At 35.2% G+C, this 25,048-nt stretch overlaps 1 protein-coding gene across 1 annotated transcript in view; it reads right to left on the bottom strand.

Annotated features, from left to right (window-relative positions):
- Positions 1-210: 210 nt before the first annotated feature.
- Positions 211-25,048, bottom strand: part of LOC101891311 (sodium- and chloride-dependent GABA transporter 1) — a 546,358-nt gene continuing 521,520 nt past the window's right edge. Inside the window, exons 5-7 of the mRNA XM_059124348.1 lie at positions 1,255-1,624; positions 993-1,196; positions 211-219 (exon numbers count right to left, since the gene is read on the bottom strand). Coding sequence (XP_058980331.1) covers positions 211-219; positions 993-1,196; positions 1,255-1,624 — 583 coding nt within the window. The remainder of the gene's footprint in view (positions 220-992; positions 1,197-1,254; positions 1,625-25,048) is intronic.

The following is a 25,048-nucleotide window of genomic DNA, read 5'->3' as shown; positions in this document are numbered from 1 at the left end:
ATTTTTAAATAAAAAAGGACCGATGACTTTACCAAACATAGCAATTTTTCTTGTTGAAATATCCATTCAACCTAAAATTCACCTCATCACTGAAGAAAAATTAGGCGGTAAAATAGCGGATCTTCGTCTAATCAAGCAACTAATTAATCATGAAATTTAATAACACTTGAAGGGTCTTGTTCCTGGTTTTAATTTATTTGCACGACACTATTATGATTTCTGCAATAAAAGGTGGGATTTTCTATTACCATTTCTCAATTGATCCATAAAACCTGGTAAATTATACATCACTGAACTTGGTAATTATACGTCACTTGTTCAACGAAAATAAATTTCATTAAAATGTACGGACTTATGCAAAATTTGCAGACTATTACTACATATGATTTGATTTTCTCTAAAGTCGAAATCTGCCAATATCCATCCATTTTGAGTTGGTGTACAACAAACCTAAAATCGGATGAAGTGATATATGTGAGCTATATCTAAATGTGAACCGTTATTGACAAATGTTAGGAAGAGGTGAATGTAGTGTCTTGTATTAAAAATCATTGTTATTTTGTATATAGTGCTTCTGCAGAAATTAATAATATATACATATGGGAGCAATAACTAGAGCAACGAATTTGAAATAGGACGAAAAGATATATATTTGGTCTAGTCAAATCCGAAACCATACCGATAAATTTGTCAAGTGGTGAATCTATGATCTTGTATTAAAAATTATTGTTATTGTGCGTATTTTAGGGCTGCTGGGACCTAATTAAAAATTCGGTTTATATATTTAAAGCAGTAGCTATATCCGAAGCCATTTCCACCAAATTTACAATTTGCAGTCGAAATTTCTTGCGTCGTTTTATAAAATGTCACAAGAATTTGTCTCTATCTCTCTTCTAGATAAATATGACCATATTTATGGAACCATCACCGTTCTATGAAATACCTGTGCTTTCAGACATGATTTGAAGGGGTTTGCCTTTATGTGTGCTTACTGCGCATATCAATGGTGTGGTAAAACACCAACAAAATTTCCACCAGACAATTGGATAGTAACCAATCATGTCTTTAATTCCATCATAGAAGCGATCAACACCGTAACACCAAGAAATTGAAATGCATTCAAAGAATATTAACCACAGCAAACAGAAACCACTTACGGCGTATGAATCCAACAATTGAAATACATACATTCCTCCCTTTAAATCAAAAGTTTTGTATATATTACCACTTATCCTCAAATATATTAAAATTTACCTGGGATATGCAAGACATTCCTAAGCAATAGCTGAGAGTACACACTATAGCTATAAAAAGTTCTTTCCGGCTTCGCAGAACTTGTGGCCATTCATCAATTATTGCTGTTATAAAGCCTTCCATTGTACAAAATTGGGAATCAAGTCCGATTAGTAAAAGCATTAGAAAAAATAAACATGACCATAACGATGACCCTGGAAGTTGCAAAACGGCTGCTGGATATACTAAAAACGCCAATCCTGGACCAGACGCCGCCACTTCTGATACCGATCGTTCTTGCTCGTGTGCCATGAATCCAACTACAGAAAAAATTACAAAACCCGCAAACATACTTGTACTTGAATTTATTGTACAAACCAGCAAAGCATCCCTTATAGATATATATATATATATATATATATATATACATATATAAAATTCAAATAAACTTCATAAATAGCATATCTCCTGTTGTATTTTACAATTTTATTTTCGTTCAACATCTTATAAATACGATACGACACCGAGTTCTTCGTGGTGGTAACAAGTAAACCAATAGTAATTAATAACTAACAAAATGCTAATTAGATTTACATAAGTACGATAACGGCAAGCACGTGATTCAATAAATGTCACATATCAAAATGAACAATCATGTTTGACAATGCACATAATATCAACCAATTCCGACTACCTAGATTTCAAGTTAAGCAATTCATATTCCTACTTGTGAACGTGAATGCCAAAAACGGGACTTACATTGTTTCTTTAAATAGTTTTAGGCAGATTAGGAGATACGGCAGTTTTTGACCATATTTACAAGTGCGTTTTAAAACTGATTACAAGCTCGTTGACAATTTATATTTTTTAAGCTAAAATTATTAAAAATAAGTAGTACCATAAAATTAGTATTATAAAAAAAATCTGCTTCAAGAGCATTTGTAACAACGGGATAACTGAAAACGAGTGACCAAAGTAGACGTTGGACATTGATAAATAGAAACAAGTAAAAAACATTATATTCGCCTGGGCCGAACTTCAAAAACCCTCCACCATTACGTAAGGAAAGCCTTTTTAAATAAAAGAGTGTGGATTCAAATGCGTTCCACTTTAAGCTACAAATATCACTGAGATGGTTGGAAAATGCAGCAAATGTTCTTAAACTCGCAAGGATAAATTTCACCTAAAAGTTATGGTTACCAATTTTAAATACCACATTTAAAAAAGTTCCATGGAAAATCTGGCTATGATCATTAAAATACCGAATAAAGATGAGTATGGGAACCATGAACCAATATGGACAATGTTCCGATACCGATTGTAGAACGAATTATGAACTACAAATATCAAATTTTTCACCGTTCATATAGAAAGTCTAGCTTTAATTGTCAAAAATACGGAATATCCGAAGGTGGCGTTATTCGAGCGCTACAGGAAACAATTCTCTGTTAATGGAGTGAACTCCAAATAAGAATTTTTAGGAAAATAAGTTTAAAAATTATACTTAATCCATTTAAATACCATATAGTCGTAGTTGATGCAGATGGTCGCAGGCAAGTATTTACGTTGCAAGGAAAAACAGAAGTGTGGCTATGAAATCCGAAGGAAAACTGACCTGTACGTAAAAAAATTACAGAAAAATAGCTTCCTTACGGAAAAACGTGACAATTAGCTCAAAATTCTGAGTTGTATAGCCTAATCTTAATACAAGAACAGTTTCTAAATAGAATATTGTAAATGGGAGTCAAGCCTTAGATCAGTAGTGATCCAACCGATAACGGTGCGCAATCAATGAACTCAGTACGTTTGTATGTGTACCTCGTAGCAATATCTTGGGATAAAGATCTGCCCCTAGTAGTAGGTCAACAGGGATCAGGGTCAGCCAAATTAAGATTTGACAATTGTGGAATGTGACACCATTGATTAAAGTTTTGGCAGATTTTCGGTAAATGTCGGCAAAACCAAAGTATTCGTTTCATTAATTTCATTCGCGCCTATACCCAATTTTTTTGCATACGGTGATAAAAAGAATTCTTCTGTAGAGGGATCTTTTAAGTTTCTAGATGGGTACATATGGGCCATAGCTCTGCTTAAAAAAACTCTTCTGTTCGGGTAGTATGAAATACTTTTCTAATTGAAGATCCTGTTATCATATCCCTAGAGGTGGTAGGTAGATGTACCTGATCTAAGATGCTACAATGAAAAACGTCAATGATTGGAGAGGCGTGACCGTGATGTGTATCTGTGTGTGATACCGTTTGTTGCATATAGTGCAGTTGTGAATGCTGTTGCATTTAGAAACTTCGTGTCCGTTAGACAAACAACGAAGACAAGAAAAATGCCGCGCATGAAAAAGTTACAAATATTTCCTCGAAGACAAAATAGATTTGTTTTTATGCTTTATTCCCAAAGCACCATATAGTTCTTAGGCAATCTCTGAAGACACGAGAAAACTAGTATAGGATCCCAGTCTTCTGTCGACACATCATAATTAGATTGGAACGAAATACACCTGTTTTATCTCTCTGTAGTTTTATAACCCCTCACTAGTTTCTTTGTCTACAATTGGAAGGTCACAGAGGAGTGTAGTGTTTCACCAAAATTGGAGGATTTTCATACGTAGAAAATAATGCACACCATTCTAAAGTTTTTGTTTGTAAGGGAAAAAGTAGACAGAATTTCATGTTTATCACCACTAGTTTTGTTTAAATGACATTAGCGCTCGATATTTATATATATATATGACAGTTAATAAGCCCCTGGATGTAGGCCAGGTTAGGAAATCGACATTGAAAACTTCGAGATATTGGGGAAGTTACTGCGGAGTCTGTAGTACACATAGCTATCTATTAATATACGCTAGAACGTTTAAAAATATTTGTAGGTGACAAAATGTTTGATTTCTTCGTCTTAAATGTCATGCTCATTAGCATCTTTATCATTTGACAACATTTCCTTGATTACCTACGTGAATCAAGGAATTTGTAAAATTCGAGTTTAAATGTTTCCCATAATGTTTAACTGCGGCTCCTAGAAATACTACGATGTAAACATCGACCTCTTCGTCCCGTTGGGAACTAAAAGTGGCATCAAATTTCGCCAAAGCGTTAGTAGCTCGGATGAATAAATCCAAAGAAGTCAGTAGCATTATATGTATATAATGCATACAGAATGTATATTCTGACACGTAATACCTAGTTTAAAAACAAATGCAGCCATTTAATACAGAACTGCCCCGAATATTAATTAAATGGTTAAACATAAACGTTCTTTATTGCTGCTGTGTTTATGTAACTTTTAGTTAACTGAAACTCAGACATTTCTTATAGTTTCGTTGTCTATGCACCTCTTTATTGACTTGTTCAACTTAATCTAAAATACCAAACAATATTTATTTTGTCTTTCCACGTTTGACCACACGTTTGATGTTTTATTTGACGCATTGAAGACTAATTTTGAAGTTCGCTTTTCTAAATTTATAACTGGATGATGAGGCAAGTAGCAAAATGTAGAATCTCCAGAAGGAATGGATACTGGTCTCATATGACCTAAATCTAAATATTCTTTTAATACATCCTCATAAAGTAGCTTAATATTTGGCCTTTTTAAAAGAGATGCATTATTACGAATAAATTGTCGTAACAATTTGTTCTAGAATGCTTAAGATCAGGTTTGACGTGAAATTCAGGTTTAATAGACAGAGTGACAATATATCTGCCATTGGAGTCCCTTCTAGTCGTGCGTCTATAATTAACTTCACAATATTTGACAGCTGGAGACAAGATTGAGCGTTTTGGAATTTCCTCTAATTCCCAAAATCTAAGAAGCGTCTTATTAAGAATATTCTACATTGGTAGAGAAAACACTTATGTTGTTGGGTGAAAGGGGACCAGTAATGATCCAGCCGAGCACAGTGTTTTGCGCATTTAATGAGCCTAGAATATTAGATTGCAAACCATCTAGCACAAGTTTGCGATATACGTCTGAACCTAGCAACATATCAACAGGTCTGCAGTCAAATAACTAAGAATCTGGCAAATGTAAATTGGACAGAGGAGATGAAATATCACTATTAACAACAAATGATGGATTTCCTGAAATGGTAAGAACCACTAACGCGGTTATCTCTATAAAAGTGACCTATGTATACATGAATTAAGACTGAACGAACACAATTTGTTGGACTGTGTGGACACAGTTTGATTCACCCCTGAAGTAGTAGCATGGGTGGATGATGTACAAAGACCTATACGTTTTTGCAACCTTTCAGTAATAAAGAATGCCTTGGAGGCTGGATCAATCAGTGCACGAGCTGGATACATAGTACACTGGTGAACTATATTCACCATTGCTGTGCCCAAAAGAACTGTTCTATTTTGCGATTTATGAAATACCTGTCGATTCACTGAACTTGATGATTGGCCAGACGAAGTGGATGGAAGGTTTGGATTGTGATTGACAGATTCTGGAATATTACTTGTGGAAGAAGGGCCATTGGAAGAAGGCGGTACTTTATTGGCTGAGATGCCAATTGTAGGAGTTTCACGACTATATGCGCTACTACAGTTTTTGACATCATGACCTCGGGAGAGGAAATTGATGCAACAAAGGTGACATTTTACAATACAAAAGCGATCAGGTAATGAACGATTTCTAAACTCCGGACATATTCTTAAATGGTGAGATTGCCTTCGACATAACAAGCAACATTTATCAGCAGATGTTCTAGTGGAATGAGAAGAAAATGCAGGAAGTGGGTTGGCAAAATTTGTAAAATGTGATTTTACCAGTTTACTGTCACCCCTTTTTGACTCCTCTATAACTTCTAGATCTCGAAGACAAGTTAAAGTTTGGATTCTTTCCGAAAGAAAGAAATCCAAATCCTTCCAAGACGACAAAGCAGACTTGCCTTTTACATATTGTTCCCATATGGTAACAGTTTGTTTGGGAAGTCTTGGCAAGCAAAGAAATACCAATATGGGATCCCAACCGTCGGTCAGAACATCGTACAAAGCCATAGCGGAGAAACAACTTTTTATTCCACGCTGCAAATTTTAAACCTGAACTTGACTCGCGCTCAAGCACTGGAAGATCGAAAATAACTTTTAATTGATTGTTCACTACAATACGCACATTATTGTAGGTTTCCTTCAAAGCTTTCCAAACTAAACTAAAACTTTTATGTGTCATGGGAAACTTAGCGACAGTATCTCAACCTTCTCCACTCGTCTTTTTGTGAAGGTGACACAGTTTTTCTATTTCGTTTAAACGAGATAAGTTTATATAGACCGCTGAAAGAAATCCGTGAAGGTTGGCCAGGAAAGAAAATCGCCATAGAATACATCGATGTTGCACGGTGGTACATTTATGCTATGCTATTCTGAAAGTTCGTTGATCGATTTGAAACTTCTGATATTGAAATAACATCTTCAGATCGACGGGAACGGATATGTGATGTTCATAGGGGTGCGTTCACCTTAGGAGTGGTAGGTGCAGTATTGGACCTGTTTTAAATTTCATCTGCTTTCCTATTGATTGTGGGCGACATCATACTTGCTATCAGCTGATATAATATCTTCGCTACAGGCATCGTCAGAAGTTTGGAAATAATTTAAGCATTTGCCAAACATTTCTTTAACCTTACTCCACAGTTCGCGAGCTCCATTTCCTTGAATTTATGAAGAATAAATATCAAGATCGCCGTCACGTAAGGATTAAGAAATCAAGGGGAGTTAGCACCATTTTGACAAATTAAAACCAAAAAGTAAATATGAAACCATAGGCTACTTAAAAATAAATTGGAAGAGAAAGAAAATTAGAAAATTAGAACTCTCTGTTCTCCAAAACCGAAGATGAAATGTGCAAAAATTTGATACGTTGTATCGAAAAATTCACTTTTTGTAAATAAATGCAGTATAAATATTTTACAATTCAAGAAAAGTATCTCCCAAAAAAATTATGTTTATAAAATAAAATACACTGAAATTCCCTTCAGTGAATTATGTTAAACTCCAAAAGATTTTTTATATTATCAAAATGAATGAGAAGTAATTGTATTTTAAAGTATATGATTAAATTAAAAAAAAAATAAAATTATATATATATATATATATATATATATATATATATATATATATATATATATATATATATAGATGTAAGACAGATAGACAAGCTTTTACTCTAAATACATCCCTTAAGATGATTTTCGGAGGAATCGAAATATTGGATGAATAAAAACAAGTAAAAAACATTAAGTTCGGCCGGGCCAAACGTTTAATAACCTCCACCTTAGGGTAAAGGAAACATTTGAAGAAATGTGGTGAAAACCATCAAAATACCGAATATCGGGAGGTACCTTAAATAGGGACTATACCAAAATGTGGACCTATACATGCAATGTTTTGCCACACGTACAGGGACCCAATATGACCTACAAATACCAATTTTCAGACAAATCCGTGAAAAAATGTGGCATAAATAATCAAAATACCGAATATCGGGAGGTACCGTAACATTTGGACTATGCCAGAACGTGGACCGATATATCTCATTTTCAATACCAACCATCCTAGACACAATACAAATACCTCTGCTAAATTTTGGCGCTCTACGTCAAATAATGTGGGCTGTATCGTGATTTCAACAGACAGACGGACAGACAGACGCACATCGATAAATCGACTTAGAATTGTATGCTGATTATGAACATATATACTTTATTGGGGTCTACGACGAATATTTAAGGATGTTACAAACGGAATGACAAAGTTAATATACCGTCCTTTCCAATGTGGAGGGAATAAAAAGAAAAATTCAAAAATAAAAACATAGCAATTAACCAAATAAGTTAAATAAATATAACAGGTCAACAATATACAACAACAACATTTAACACGGAAAAATTAAAAATTAATTTATACGTTAAAAATTAATTTATACAAAGAAATTAAACAAAAATACGAAACTGCAGTAGGTAATGGACGAAGAAGATTACAACAAATATATTGAGAGCGAAAATGTTCTCCGTCGCAGCTACGACAACAAAAACAAAACAAGACACATCAACAAATACCAAATATTAAAACAAGAACAAATATCAATGCTGAATATTCAACATAACAACCAATGGTTCATCAACAACACCAACGTAATCATACCAAACGACGTTCAGTGGCTTTTATCGATGGGTCCCAAAGATGCTTTGCCAACAACAAGAACGGCATTGCCCTTACTGAATGTCATTGCAGAAAGTGAAAAATTCATTCAAACCTTATACGACAAAGAGGATCAAGAGAATGCGAGAAATGCAATAGTCTCTCTAATTGACGACCACTTACAACAGACGAAATTGAGTATGAGAGAGAAACTAATAATGGACACTGTGGGTAGAACAAAACAATTTTTAAAAGAAAATAAATATGAGTTTTGCCTTGTTAAGGCGAAGATCATATGTTTTTTGATTTATGTGTTTGTTTTTTCTCTTTCGAGACGAGCTTAATGATCTGAAATTTGCAGTGAAAAGGAAAGCCAGATAGACACTATCACACACTCACCACTATGCGACGCGTTTCGCCGTTGGTTAAGCGGCTCATCAGGCATATTTGGTGTGGGATGATGGCTTACAAGGGCCGTTCTCTGGAAAGTAGTATATATTTCGAACTTATTGCAAATTAGCATATGCAAATTATACACTAGAAACTCTCCAGGTTCGACTCAAGTTCTATTGGCAGATCTTTTTTCACAGCAAAGTTTTGTTTTTGTAGTGATGGATTTTTTGTCCACAACAACTACATTGCTTCCAATGCAATACAACAACTACATTGCTAATTTGCAATAAGTTCGAAATATATACTACTTTCCAGAGAACGGCCCTTGTAAGCCATCATCCCACACCAAATATGCCTGATGAGCCGCTTAACCAACGGCGAAACGCGTCGCATAGTGGTGAGTGTGTGATAGTGTCTATCTGGCTTTCCTTTTCACTGCAAATTTCAGATCATTAAGCTCGTCTCGAAAGAGAAAAAACAAACACATAAATCATAAAACATATGATCTTCGCCTTAACAAGGCAAAACTCAAAAAATTCAGCCGAGCCTGGCTGTGGGATTTCAACCGCGGACCTTGGTGTGCAGCCAACTAGAAGTTGCCGTCTCTACGTTCAGAGCCATTAACCCGTCTTCCTAAAGCAGCACTAAAACAAGTGTATGCATTGGAAGCAATGTAGTTGTTGTGGACAAAAAATCCATCACTACAAAAACAAAACTTTGCTGTGAAAAAAGATCTGCCAATAGAACTTGAGTCGAACCTGGAGAGTTTCTAGTGTATAATTCGCATATGCTAATTTGCAATAAGTTCGAAATATATACTACTTTCCAGAGAACGGCCCTTGTAAGCCATCATCCCACACCAAATATGCCTGATGAGCCGCTTAACCAACGGCGAAACGCGTCGCATAGTGGTGAGTGTGTGATAGTGTCTATCTGGCTTTCCTTTTCACTGCAAATTTCAGATCATTAAGCTCGTCTCGAAAGAGAAAAAACAAACACATAGAAAATAAATATGTATTGATATTAAATGCTGATAAAGGGGGAAAGACGGTTGCAATGTACAAGATGGACTTTGATATGAAAATGAAAACTATTTTAAATGATATGTGCAACTACAAAAGGTTAAAGCGGGACCCAACTACGACATTACAGAAAACAAGTAAGTGGGAGTAATTTATATGATGGAGAAAAATGAATTGACAATCAATGCTGCAAATGCGCCAAGATTTTACGGGCTTCCAAAAGTACATAAAGAAAGTACACCTCCAAGACCAATATGTTCTTCAATAAATCCACCAGCACACGGACTTTCCAAGTACATTGTAAATATTTTAAAACATTTGACTGGGGATTCACCATATAACATTAAGGACGCAATTGATTTTGAAAAAAATATAACGAATTTGGAGATTGAAGAAGACGAAGTAATAATATCATTTGACGTAGTTTTGTTATTTCCCAGCATACCGATAAACCTAGCTTTAAGAACAATAGATGAAAATTGGAACATTTTACAAAAATACTCGAAAATACCTAAAGAAGTTTTTAAAGAAATACTGACCTTTTGTATAAACGACTGTAGATATTCCATATGCTCGGATAAGGTATACGAACAACGAAAAGGACTTCCTATGGGATCACCAGCGTCACCGATCATTGCTGACATCGTAATGGAGGAATTATTGTACGCTTCTTTAGAAAAACTGATGACAAAGCCGAGAGCAGTAACTAAATACGTAGACGACATTTTTTTGTATAATGAAGAGATCGGAGATCAACACCACATTAAATATTCTAAACGCATTCAACCCGAGCATACAATTTATACACGAACTGGAGAAAAATGATAGGCTACCCTATTTGGACTCAATAATAATCAGACAAGGAAGAGAACTTAAATTATATTGGTACCAAAAACCAACGGCGTCAGGACGATTGATAAACTCTTATTCTAAACACCCCCGACGAATAAAAATAAACACAGCGCCTAATTTTATCAAAAAAGTTTTCAACAAAGTGACGAACAATTCCACTCAGAGAACGAAAGAAAAATACGCCACATATTAAGCCAAAATGATTTTTCAAAAAGCACCATTGACGACCTAATTAAACACGCAAAAAGGGAACAAAAAAAGGAGGCAAGACAAGAAAAGATATATAAAGCTGTTGCTTACATCCCGGGATTCTCAGAAAGACTTTGTAAATCCAACATCTATAATAAGGACCACTATCAATTAGCGTTTAAATCATGTAATAATGTCGACAGTCTAAATCTAAAATTAAGAAGGAGGACAAGTGCAATGTAGTTTATAGGATAACATGTAAGGGGGCGACGCTGACGTATGCCAAAAGTCGGCACGACAAAGACGAAATTAAAAACTTTCCTTTCCGGACATAAATCGGATCAAAAAAGTGACAAGCCTCTCGAACAGAAGACTGCTTTAGCTGCCCATTGCATATTTACAGGACATAAACCCGACCTTAAAGCCGTCGACATATTAGCACATATTAGCAAATAATTACAAAAGACGATTTACATTGTCAATGTTACATATTATAAGTTTACCAAATGACAAAAGAATTAATTATAAAACCGATACAGACCATTGTGCTCAAATTTACAAAGCCTAGTTCATAAACACCGACGAAAGAAAACTTAGTTTGATAGTGACATTTAAACTCAATAGACGAGCTTTTACTTTAAAAATGTATGTTATTTATTGTGTTATATATTGTTAAAATCAGTTTATAATTTGTGTTTTTTGTAAAACATATCCCTGAAGATGATTTCCGGAGGAAAAAAAAGAGTTTGATAGTAACATTTAAACTCAATAGACGAGCTTTTACTTACTTTATATAGAAAACATAGTTTTTTAATGACCTTAAGCCAAGGAATTTACCAAATAAGTAAAATAAATATAACAGGTCAACTATATACAACAACAACATTTTAAAAATCTATAAAAAAAAGTATTAAAAAATATATTCGATTACCACTGTATTTCCACTGGCTAAACGAACCTCGTATATAAACAGATGTTGTGTGTGTGTGCGCGCGCAGCATCAACCCATCAAAAAAGCACTGCAGTGGTGGGTATTTATTTTGCTTTTTTATGACCACTCAACGCAAACGAATAGCCTTGATTATTGTTGGTGTTTTTTTTTTTCTTATTTTCTTTTGCTTTAAATTTTATTTCTTGCAAGCACACTAATATTAATATTTTTAGAGAATAAAAATCACCAATGACCACAGCACTCTCTTAATGCACTTTGTTGGTATCTTTTATTTTTCTTTCTTCTATTTTCGCGTAACGAAAATATGAATATTATCTCAAACTGAGCGACACAACAACAACACTACGTACGTACCTTTTTGTTATTATGAAAACTTTACTAGAACTAGGTGTAACTAGAAAAAGAAAACGCCGCGAGATAATGTTACTCGTTCCATGGCTGGAAGTGAACTCAATTTATTGACAACATTTTCTTAACACCAAACTTTACATCTAATACATTTACGCAAGCATTTCTTTACTAAATCACGCTGTGCCTAAATACGTACACATTACGTTGCGGGAGAAAACGAAACGTACAATAATTTGTGATCGCCCCTTTAATATCTTCTATTTATGGCCGTGGCATTTATTACATAATTTATTACCGACCATAGACATAGCATATGGAAAACACATGTATCATAAGTGTTTTCTTTATTTAACTAATTTACATTCTTCAGAAAAGACAAATAAAATGAGATAATAATTTAAAGAAGCACATTAAACATACAAACTATTTATACAACAAGTACAGTTTCTACAAAACTAAGCATTTTCTGGCCTTAACAGATACTAATCTTTTAACAAAATTAGATGGATCGATTCTAAGTTTTTAAAAATTATATAAAATAAACATCATTTCCTTAATATTAAGAATTGGATAAAGCTGTGCTAAAGTTATATCTTATTTCATAATTAATTTCTAACGTAATAATAGTCTCCGAAGAATGCTACTTGTAACAAGGTAATTGCACCCATGACATCCACCAATCACTTGAAGTCTGGATCTCTCCGCCAACGATGACCAGATACCTGGGATATGTTTACATCCTCGCCATAATCCAATGACACATCTTCTGCATGGATACGTCGTTTACTTATACCCATGTTGTTATATTCACCACGACTTCTGAACCATCCCGGACGTTTCAGATGGAAATTATCAATCTTCTCTTTGTCTCCATCGACAATACAACCTTTGGCCGGGGTTTCACTTTCTTCTTCGTCAGGAGGAGCAAATACAGGATTCTTTTTTCCTGCATATTCCTTGTTGGCAGCCCTTCTTCAATTTCAATTTTACTCGTTATTTATCCTTCGACTCGCGGAACATTAAGGTGAACGTTTTAATTTTTTCTTTCGATAGCTTTTAAGTCCTCAACTACTTTTTGCTGAGTCCCTAAGCCACCTGAAACATAATCTTTCATGTTCACCTTTTAAGGTGCTATTCTTGTAATGTCCCCACTTCTCACTATGCGGTAACAGATTTTACGAAAATTGTTATGACTTGTATAGTCATCCTGTTTTCCAACTACATCCAAATACCGCACGTATTGTGACGATAATGTCTGAAAATTCTTATCGATGTTTTCTGTTCTTGAGAAAAAACCTCTTCTAATCTCCTCCCAAAAATCAAATGATGCATCGATAAGTTTAACCTTAATCCTACTATCTGGCGGCTGTGAATGGAACAGTAAGGCATTTTCCCCACACTGTTCCGATGAACTTGAGCTGTTTACCTCAGCTAAATAATCGATATCTAAACTTGGAATATCTATGGACACAAAAATATCTATGCCATTTAGAACTCTGTCGATAACTTTAGTCGCATACCGCACTCCCAAGGCGTCTATGCAATCCGAGTGTGTACATTTTTTCATACGACGAAGTTCCCTCTCGTTATCTAAATATTCCTTTCTTTCTTCTGGAAAGGAAGTACCTAATATGGTAAATTTTTCCCTAATTTCTTTTGTTACAGCACACAAAACAATTTTTTCCAGTTCTAAATAAAGCGACACAATATACTAGCCCAACATATTTTGATGTTGAATGAATTCTACAAAATTCATATTGACGAAATATATGTGCGCTCAAAAAATAAACTAATACTCTAGTCACTTGTAACTACACGTCTATTGCCTTAGTATATGGAGAGATAGATCGACAGAATCTTTCACTGCTACCTATCATGTCTCCTTTTACACAACGAAAGGATCTAACACTATCTTTGCTTCAACAGAGCATCTTTTACGTCGCTACAACATATAAGCCTAACACACTTCACTACTACGAAAATGCGTGCTTATTTCGCATAGACTAATAATTTCACGAACACTGAAAATATAGCCTATCGAATCACTTCCTTCACTAACTACACGCGATACTATCACGTCGGAGTCACCAAATGATGAGGTCGACTCCTAATCTCATCACAAAGCGGTGTAACTAGAAAAAGAAAACGCCGCGAGATGATGTTACTCGTTCCGTGGCTGGGAGGGAACTCAATTTATTTACAACATTTTCTTAACACTAAACTATACATGTAATAAATTAACCCAAGCATTTATTTACTAATGCACGCTGTGCCTAAATACGCACACATTACGTTGCAAGAGGAAACGAAACCTACGATAATTTGTGATCGACCCTTTTTTATCTTCTATTTATAGCCGTGAGGGTGTTAGATGGACATCAGAGTGTGTGGTGTCTGCCCTTGCAATTTCGGCAAGCAGAATCCTTCTTGCAGTGACAAAGGGATTGGCCGGAGTCCAGGCAATTTGAGCAATGATGCAGTCTGACAATGGTCCTAATGCGCTGGTCTAGTGGCATACTTTGAAAGACATTGCATTGCCGCAAGTTGTGTCTCTGATAGCACTTACGATACCGGATCCTAGATGAATCTTTAGAGTCCGCAGTAGATTTCGGCGTCGCCACTGTGTCGTTGCCTCAATTTTGGTACCAGTGCCATCTAATGGTGTCGGATCCAAATCAGTTAATGTGACCATCACAATGTCTGCGTCATCTCTTTCCTCGTCTGACATGGGGACGTCATTCTCATAGTCGGGGAGCGAAGTGGCTACCATCTTGTTTAAATTTTTCATTCTGTGAAAAATAGAGATTTAGCTACAGCGAAAGACTAAATAATATATTATTTGGTCAAAACGACCAGCTTTACTACGGGTCGTCGTACAATGCCATTTTTGGTTTTCACGTCAGCAACTCGAACTCGAACGCAAGTGGCCGAGAGTTTAAACAAGCTTCAATTTGGATACGATTGTTAAAAATTCTTTATGTGTATATTTGAAATTCTTAGCGTGTTTGCGAAAATGTTGTTTAAAACTTTTTACTGCAGCTTCCCAAAGACCTGCCATATGTTGGGCCCCCGCTGGGATGAAAGTTCTTGATATTGATATGCAGAAGATATCCTATCGCAACTTGCTTGAGCTACCGATTTGATATCAAACTCTAATGCTCTGGATGCGCCAACGAAATTAGTACAATTGTCAGAGAAGATAGTACTAGGACATCAGCGTCGCGAAATTAACCTATAAAACGCTGCTAAATATGTTGTCTGATGTTCCTTTTAGTTGTATTGCTTTTGTAGAAAAGCAGACAAAAACACAAACATAACATTTTGTTACTTTACAACATCGACCAGAAAAGGACTTAAGATCGAATGGACAAGCAAAATCTAAACCTGTAGTGGTAAATGGTCAAGCTATGGTCGTTCTCTCCGGAGAGAGAGCAGCCATAATTTGTGTGCAAGATTGTTTCTTTTCCAATATGCAAGGTTTACAATGACTGCGAATAAGTGAAGTCAATCGTGGAATCCAATACTCTCTGCGTATTAGTAGTAATAATAATTGAATTCTACCATGAATAGAAACACCGAGAAGTTTTTCAACTATAAGACGGGAATAGCGACATTTATAAGGTAATAAAATAGGATGTCGCGTGGAATAAGAGAGAGTAGGCGAACGAACTAATCTCCCATTAAGTCTCATAAGACCAGCTTCATCCAAAAATGGATTTAATATCAAAATTGAACTTTTCGATTCTAATGGTCTACCATAATGGTACTTTTTGAGACAAAATTAGAAGACATATTTTTACTTTATTAAGCTTAGTCATCGTTGGTGAGTTTTCGTGAAATGTGTGTTGTTTGAGGTTCGGGCGTATCTTATAATAATATCTGAAAACGAACGCTATTTTTCTGAAAGCTTTATCTAAAGATTAAAACCGGTCCAAAATATCGACATAATTTTCAAAGTAAGAGAAATGCGCCTTTACGTGACGCATTTCCAAATCTGTCTCAAGAACCGACAAATCACGAAACCTCCACTGAGAGCTATCTAAACGAAGCCATTGCACAGTGATCGCTGCCATTGGCCAAAATTTAAAAAATGAAAATCAAATTTTTATTGCCAAATGTGTATACATGAACTCTTAAATTATTTTTAAAATAACTTCTGGGAAGAATATTCCAGACAAAAACCAGGGGAACTGATGAGGATTGGGGGCTCTTTCCGAAACCTAGTATTCCGTGCCTTAAGCCTGGTAAAAATTACCATCTTTCTCCACCAATAAATTTTTAGAAAAGATTATTCTTTAACTCTTTAGAACGTAAAATGTCAAATAACAGAACAATCTGGTGTAGAAATGTGGCAAGAACTGGGCAAATAACCCTTATTCGGTAGGTACGTTGTAAGGGGACCATGCCAAAACATGCATCGAACATATCCATTTTATCACATTTTTTATTTTTATCCCATAAAGGTACCATAACCAAAGATTCATATTGATATCTGCACTGAAAGAATTTTTGGTCGCTGTTCCCATACGACCTCGACCACTGTGCATTGTAGTCCGTGCCACCAGATTGGGGGGGGTGCCAATTCAGCGGCACCCAAATCGGCGGGGTTGTTTTTTGAACGCAAATGGTACCAGATATTTTGACCTAAATTTTCTTATATTTTAGACACCCTATTCGCAACAAAAGTGGACCAAGTCAATGGAATTTTCTTCAACCATGAAAGAACAATCGTAGAATCAGTCCTAAAGCAAATTTTTTGAAAATCTATATCTACCTCAGCAGTAATTGACTTAAAGAGTTCTGATGCTAAAACCGCACCACACAATTCTAAACGTGGTAGCGAGATCGACTTAAAAGGAGCGACTTTCGTCTTACATCAAAGCAAATGTGTAAAAATTTCACCATTAGAAGCTAATATACGAATATATACCAACCCTGCATATGCCTTTCCAGAGGCATCTGAAAAAATATCAAGCTGTACAATCAGGGGCATACTTTATCCAACGTGGGACTTGAATCGAATTGACGTCCTGGTACGTCTCAACAAATTTTTGCCAATAACGTAGTGTAGTGGATGGAAGAGAATCATACCAATCTATTCGATCTAACCATATGCGTTGCATTATAATTTTTGCAATTATTAAAACAGGACCGAACCACCCAATAGGATCAAACAATTTAGCAATGGTGGAGAGTACTTCCGTTTGGTATAAGTCAATTTTTTAATAATAGGCTTGAGTAGAAAACGTCCAATTTCGCATTCCATCGAATGCCTAGTGGTTTAGAACAACTTGTTTCGACGAAATCAAGGAGCTTAGTGCTTATTAAGTGCTCAGCTGGAAGACATTCCAGTATATAACAATCATTCGCAGTCCATTTCCGCAAGTCAAATTTAGCTGATTTTATTGCACGAATTAACTGATCCCTAGAGTGGCACGCTGTTTCCAAGTCATGGTTAGAACATCGTCGACACACTTGCACTTCCGTGGGAAATGTGCAGCAAGTAGAAACTGCTTTTCAGTTTCATCTGCTAACTGCAATAAGGTACGAATGGCAAGGTATGGAGCTAAATTAACTCCAGAGGTTGTCGTTTGTAACTCAAAGTCTTGAATGGAGAATCCCGAAATATAATTCTTTGAAGAGGCGTATGAAGTGGATCTATTAGAATTTGACGATACGTTTGGGTAATTTCACAAGAACCTCCACCTCAGTATGTGGAAGACAAGATGTAGTTAATGTGTCGGACCGACGTACGACGAAGTGTCATTGAGACTATTCTCGTTTGATTTTTTATTTGACGCATTGAAGACTACCCTTTAATTTTAAAGTTTGCTTTTCTAAATTTATAACTGGATGATGAGGCAAGTAGCAAAATGTAGAATCTCCACAAGGAATGGGTACTGGTCTCAAATGAGCTAATTCTAAATATTCTTTTAATACATCATCATAAAGTTGCTTAATATTAGACCTTTTTAAAAGAGAAGCCTCATTACGAATGAATTGTCGTAAACAATTTGTTCTAGAATGCCCAAGGTCAGGTTTGATAGGGACAGTGGCAATATATCTGCCATTTGAGTCCCTTCTTGTCGTGCGTCTGTAATTAACATCACAATATTTGTCAGCGTCTAAGAAGCGTCTTATTAAGAGTCCCTTCTTCAGATTATTCTATATTGGTAGAGAAACCCCTTATGTTATTGGGGGAAAGGGACAAGTTATGACCCAGTCGAGCACAGTGTTTTGCGCAATTAATGAGCCTAGAAAATTAGATTGCAAACCATCTAGCAGAAGTTTGTGATATACGTCTGCACCTAGCAACATATCAACAGTCAAATAACTGAGAATCTGGCAAATGTAAATTGGACAGAGGAGATGAAATATCACTATTAACAACAAATAATGGATTTCCTGAAAAAGTAAGAACCACTAACGCCGTTATCTCCATAAAAAATTGAGCTATGTATACATGAACTAAGACCGAACGAACACAATTTGTTGGACTGTGTGGACACAGTTTGATTCACCCCTGATATAGTAGCATGGGTGGATGATGTACAAAGTATGATAATAAAGGATGCCTTGGAGGCTGGATCAACCAGTGTATGAGCTGGATACGTAGTACCCTGGTGAACTAAATTCACCATTGCTGTGCCCAAAAGAACTGTTCTATTTTGCAAAGTATGAAATACCTCTCGATTCACAGAACTTGATGATTGGCCAGACGAAGTGGATGGAAGGTTTGGATTCTGATTGACAGCTTCTGGAAGATTATATATATATATATATATATATATATATATAATCTCCCAGAAGCTGTCAATCAGAATCCAAACCTTCCATCCACTTCGTCCATCCACTTCGTCTGGATATATATATATATATATATATATATATATATATATATATATATATATATATATATATATATATATATATATATATATATATATATATATAAGTGGGAGTAATTGAATAAATTCAATAAATCCACCAGCACACGGACTTTCCAAGTATATTGTAAATATTTTAAAACACTTGACTGTGGATTCACCATACAACATTAAGGACGCAATTGATTTTGAAAAAAATATAATGAATTTGGAGATTGAAGAAGACGAATTAATAATATCATTTGACGTAGTTTTCTTATTTCCCCGCATACCGATTAACCTAGCTTTAAGAACAATAGATGACAATTGGAACATTTTACAAAAATACTCGAAAATAATTTGACTATTAAAAATTGTTCTGTTCATTTATGGACAGATTCAACAATTGTATTGGGATGGTTGCAAAAACATCCATCCACATGGAATACGTATGTTGCAAACAGAACTGCATTAATATTTCAGAATGTTGAAAATGGTAAATGGAGACACGTTTACACAAAGTGTAATCTAGCAGATCTTGGAACTAGAGGTTCCAGTACTGAAGATTTATGTAGTAATTCGCTATGGTGGAATGGTCCAATATGGTTACATAGTCCTGGAAATAATTGGCCAAAATCAAGTATAATTTTACAAAATCCACCAGAACAACGAAAAATAGTTGTTCATTGTGCACCAATTATTGATAAAGATAATTTGATAATAAACAAGTTTTCTTCTTACAACAAAGCATTGTGGGTTGTAGGATACATATTTCGTATGAAGAAGCGTAACGAAAAAATGAAAAGTCTGAGTTGTCAAATGGTAAGATTCTGTCTCACGAAGAGTTAAATCATGCAAAATTGGTTCTTGTCCGAACAACCCAAATGTTTCATTATCCGCAAGAGTATAATGATTTAAGAAATTCGAAAGACATTTCACGTCACAGCTCATTGCGCGCACTAAATCCGTTTTTGGATAAAGATGGCATAATAAGAGTTAATGGTCGATAACTAGCGATGATAATTAGCAATGTAGTTGTTGTATTGCATTGGAAGCAATGTAGTTGTTGTGGACAAAAAATCCATCACTACAAAAACAAAACTTTGCTGTGAAAAAAGATCTGCCAATAGAACTTGAGTCGAACCTGGAGAGTTTCTAGTGTATAATTTGCATATGCTAATTTGCAATAAGTTCGAAATATATACTACTTTCCAGAGAACGGCCCTTGTAAGCCATCATCCCACACCAAATATGCCTGATGAGCCGCTTAACCAACGGCGAAACGCGTCGCATAGTGGTGAGTGTGTGATAGTGTCTATCTGGCTTTCCTTTTCACTGCAAATTTCAGATCATTAAGCTCGTCTCGAAAGAGAAAAAACAAACACATAAATCAAAAAACATATGATCTTCGCCTTAACAAGGCAAAACTCATATTTATTTTCTTTTAAAAATTGTTTTGTTCTACCCACAGTGTCCATTATTAGTTTCTCTCTCATACTCAATTTCGTCTGTTGTAAGTGGTCGTCAATTAGAGAGACTATTGCATTTCTCGCATTCTCTTGATCCTCTTTGTCGTATAAGGTTTGAATGAATTTTTCACTTTCTGCAATGACATTCAGTAAGGGCAATGCCGTTCTTGTTGTTGGCAAAGCATCTTTGGGACCCATCGATAAAAGCCACTGAACGTCGTTTGGTATGATTACGTTGGTGTTGTTGATGAACCATTGGTTGTTATGTTGAATATTCAGCATTGATATTTGTTCTTGTTTTAATATTTGGTATTTGTTGATGTGTCTTGTTTTGTTTTTGTTGTCGTAGCTGCGACGGAGAACATTTTCGCTCTCAATATATTTGTTGTAATCTTCTTCGTCCATTACCTACTGCAGTTTCGTATTTTTGTTTAATTTCTTTGTATAAATTAATTTTTAACGTATAAATTAATTTTTAATTTTTCCGTGTTAAATGTTGTTGTTGTATATTGTTGACCTGTTATATTTATTTAACTTATTTGGTTAATTGCTATGTTTTTATTTTTGAATTTTTCTTTTTATTCCCTCCACATTGGAAAGGACGGTATATTAACTTTGTCATTCCGTTTGTAACATCCTTAAATATTCGTCGTAGACCCCAATAAAGTATATATGTTCATAATCAGCATACAATTCTAAGTCGATTTATCGATGTGCGTCTGTCTGTCCGTCTGTCTGTTGAAATCACGATACAGCCCACATTATTTGACGTAGAGCGCCAAAATTTAGCAGAGGTATTTGTATTGTGTCTAGGATGGTTGGTATTGAAAATGAGATATATCGGTCCACGTTCTGGCATAGTCCAAATGTTACGGTACCTCCCGATATTCGGTATTTTGATTATTTATGCCACATTTTTTCACGGATTTGTCTGAAAATTGGTATTTGTAGGTCATATTGGGTCCCTGTACGTGTGGCAAAACATTGCATGTATAGGTCCACATTTTGGTATAGTCCCTATTTAAGGTACCTCCCGATATTCGGTATTTTGATGGTTTTCACCACATTTCTTCAAATGTTTCCTTTACCCTAAGGTGGAGGTTATTAAACGTTTGGCCCGGCCGAACTTAATGTTTTTTACTTGTTTTTATTCATCCAATATTTCGATTCCTCCGAAAATCATCTTAAGGGATGTATTTAGAGTAAAAGCTTGTCTATCTGTCTTACATCTATATATATATATATATGTATATATATATATATATATATATATATATATATATATATATATATATATATATAATTTTATTTTTTTTTAATTTAATCATATACTTTAAAATACAATTACTTCTCATTCATTTTGATAATATAAAAAATCTTTTGGAGTTTAACATAATTCACTGAAGGGAATTTCAGTGTATTTTATTTTATAAACATAATTTTTTTGGGAGATACTTTTCTTGAATTGTAAAATATTTATACTGCATTTATTTACAAAAAGTGAATTTTTCGATACAACGTATCAAATTTTTGCACATTTCATCTTCGGTTTTGGAGAACAGAGAGTTCTAATTTTCTAATTTTCTTTCTCTTCCAATTTATTTTTAAGTAGCCTATGGTTTCATATTTACTTTTTGGTTTTAATTTGTCAAAATGGTGCTAACTCCCCTTGATTTCTTAATCCTTACGTGACGGCGATCTTGATATTTATTCTTCATAAATTCAAGGAAATGGAGCTCGCGAACTGTGGAGTAAGGTTAAAGAAATGTTTGGCAAATGCTTAAATTATTTCCAAACTTCTGACGATGCCTGTAGCGAAGATATTATATCAGCTGATAGCAAGTATGATGTCGCCCACAATCAATAGGAAAGCAGATGAAATTTAAAACAGGTCCAATACTGCACCTACCACTCCTAAGGTGAACGCACCCCTATGAACATCACATATCCGTTCCCGTCGATCTGAAGATGTTATTTCAATATCAGAAGTTTCAAATCGATCAACGAACTTTCAGAATAGCATAGCATAAATGTACCACCGTGCAACATCGATGTATTCTATGGCGATTTTCTTTCCTGGCCAACCTTCACGGATTTCTTTCAGCGGTCTATATAAACTTATCTCGTTTAAACGAAATAGAAAAACTGTGTCACCTTCACAAAAAGACGAGTGGAGAAGGTTGAGATACTGTCGCTAAGTTTCCCATGACACATAAAAGTTTTAGTTTAGTTTGGAAAGCTTTGAAGGAAACCTACAATAATGTGCGTATTGTAGTGAACAATCAATTAAAAGTTATTTTCGATCTTCCAGTGCTTGAGCGCGAGTCAAGTTCAGGTTTAAAATTTGCAGCGTGGAATAAAAAGTTGTTTCTCCGCTATGGCTTTGTACGATGTTCTGACCGACGGTTGGGATCCCATATTGGTATTTCTTTGCTTGCCAAGACTTCCCAAACAAACTGTTACCATATGGGAACAATATGTAAAAGGCAAGTCTGCTTTGTCGTCTTGGAAGGATTTGGATTTCTTTCTTTCGGAAAGAATCCAAACTTTAACTTGTCTTCGAGATCTAGAAGTTATAGAGGAGTCAAAAAGGGGTGACAGTAAACTGGTAAAATCACATTTTACAAATTTTGCCAACCCACTTCCTGCATTTTCTTCTCATTCCACTAGAACATCTGCTGATAAATGTTGCTTGTTATGTCGAAGGCAATCTCACCATTTAAGAATATGTCCGGAGTTTAGAAATCGTTCATTACCTGATCGCTTTTGTATTGTAAAATGTCACCTTTGTTGCATCAATTTCCTCTCCCGAGGTCATGATGTCAAAAACTGTAGTAGCGCATATAGTCGTGAAACTCCTACAATTGGCATCTCAGCCAATAAAGTACCGCCTTCTTCCAATGGCCCTTCTTCCACAAGTAATATTCCAGAATCTGTCAATCACAATCCAAACCTTCCATCCACTTCGTCTGGCCAATCATCAAGTTCAGTGAATCGACAGGTATTTCATAAATCGCAAAATAGAACAGTTCTTTTGGGCACAGCAATGGTGAATATAGTTCACCAGTGTACTATGTATCCAGCTCGTGCACTGATTGATCCAGCCTCCAAGGCATTCTTTATTACTGAAAGGTTGCAAAAACGTATAGGTCTTTGTACATCATCCACCCATGCTACTACTTCAGGGGTGAATCAAACTGTGTCCACACAGTCCAACAAATTGTGTTCGTTCAGTCTTAATTCATGTATACATAGGTCACTTTTATAGAGATAACCGCGTTAGTGGTTCTTACCATTTCAGGAAATCCATCATTTGTTGTTAATAGTGATATTTCATCTCCTCTGTCCAATTTACATTTGCCAGATTCTTAGTTATTTGACTGCAGACCTGTTGATATGTTGCTAGGTTCAGACGTATATCGCAAACTTGTGCTAGATGGTTTGCAATCTAATATTCTAGGCTCATTAAATGCGCAAAACACTGTGCTCGGCTGGATCATTACTGGTCCCCTTTCACCCAACAACATAAGTGTTTTCTCTACCAATGTAGAATATTCTTAATAAGACGCTTCTTAGATTTTGGGAATTAGAGGAAATTCCAAAACGCTCAATCTTGTCTCCAGCTGTCAAATATTGTGAAGTTAATTATAGACGCACGACTAGAAGGGACTCCAATGGCAGATATATTGTCACTCTGTCTATTAAACCTGAATTTCACGTCAAACCTGATCTTAAGCATTCTAGAACAAATTGTTACGACAATTTATTCGTAATAATGCATCTCTTTTAAAAAGGCCAAATATTAAGCTACTTTATGAGGATGTATTAAAAGAATATTTAGATTTAGGTCATATGAGACCAGTATCCATTCCTTCTGGAGATTCTACATTTTGCTACTTGCCTCATCATCCAGTTATAAATTTAGAAAAGCGAACTTCAAAATTAGTCTTCAATGCGTCAAATAAAACATCAAACGTGTGGTCAAACGTGGAAAGACAAAATAAATATTGTTTGGTATTTTAGATTAAGTTGAACAAGTCAATAAAGAGGTGCATAGACAACGAAACTATAAGAAATGTCTGAGTTTCAGTTAACTAAAAGTTACATAAACACAGCAGCAATAAAGAACGTTTATGTTTAACCATTTAATTAATATTCGGGGCAGTTCTGTATTAAATGGCTGCATTTGTTTTTAAACTAGGTATTACGTGTCAGAATATACATTCTGTATGCATTATATACATATAATGCTACTGACTTCTTTGGATTTATTCATCCGAGCTACTAACGCTTTGGCGAAATTTGATGCCACTTTTAGTTCCCAACGGGACGAAGAGGTCGATGTTTACATCGTAGTATTTCTAGGAGCCGCAGTTAAACATTATGGGAAACATTTAAACTCGAATTTTACAAATTCCTTGATTCACGTAGGTAATCAAGGAAATGTTGTCAAATGATAAAGATGCTAATGAGCATGACATTTAAGACGAAGAAATCAAACATTTTGTCACCTACAAATATTTTTAAACGTTCTAGCGTATATTAATAGATAGCTATGTGTACT

Source organism: Musca domestica, unplaced genomic scaffold (genome assembly GCF_030504385.1).
Source record: "Musca domestica strain aabys unplaced genomic scaffold, Musca_domestica.polishedcontigs.V.1.1 28, whole genome shotgun sequence".
NCBI lineage: Eukaryota > Metazoa > Arthropoda > Insecta > Diptera > Muscidae > Musca > Musca domestica.
This window is presented reverse-complemented; position numbering and strand designations above follow the sequence as displayed.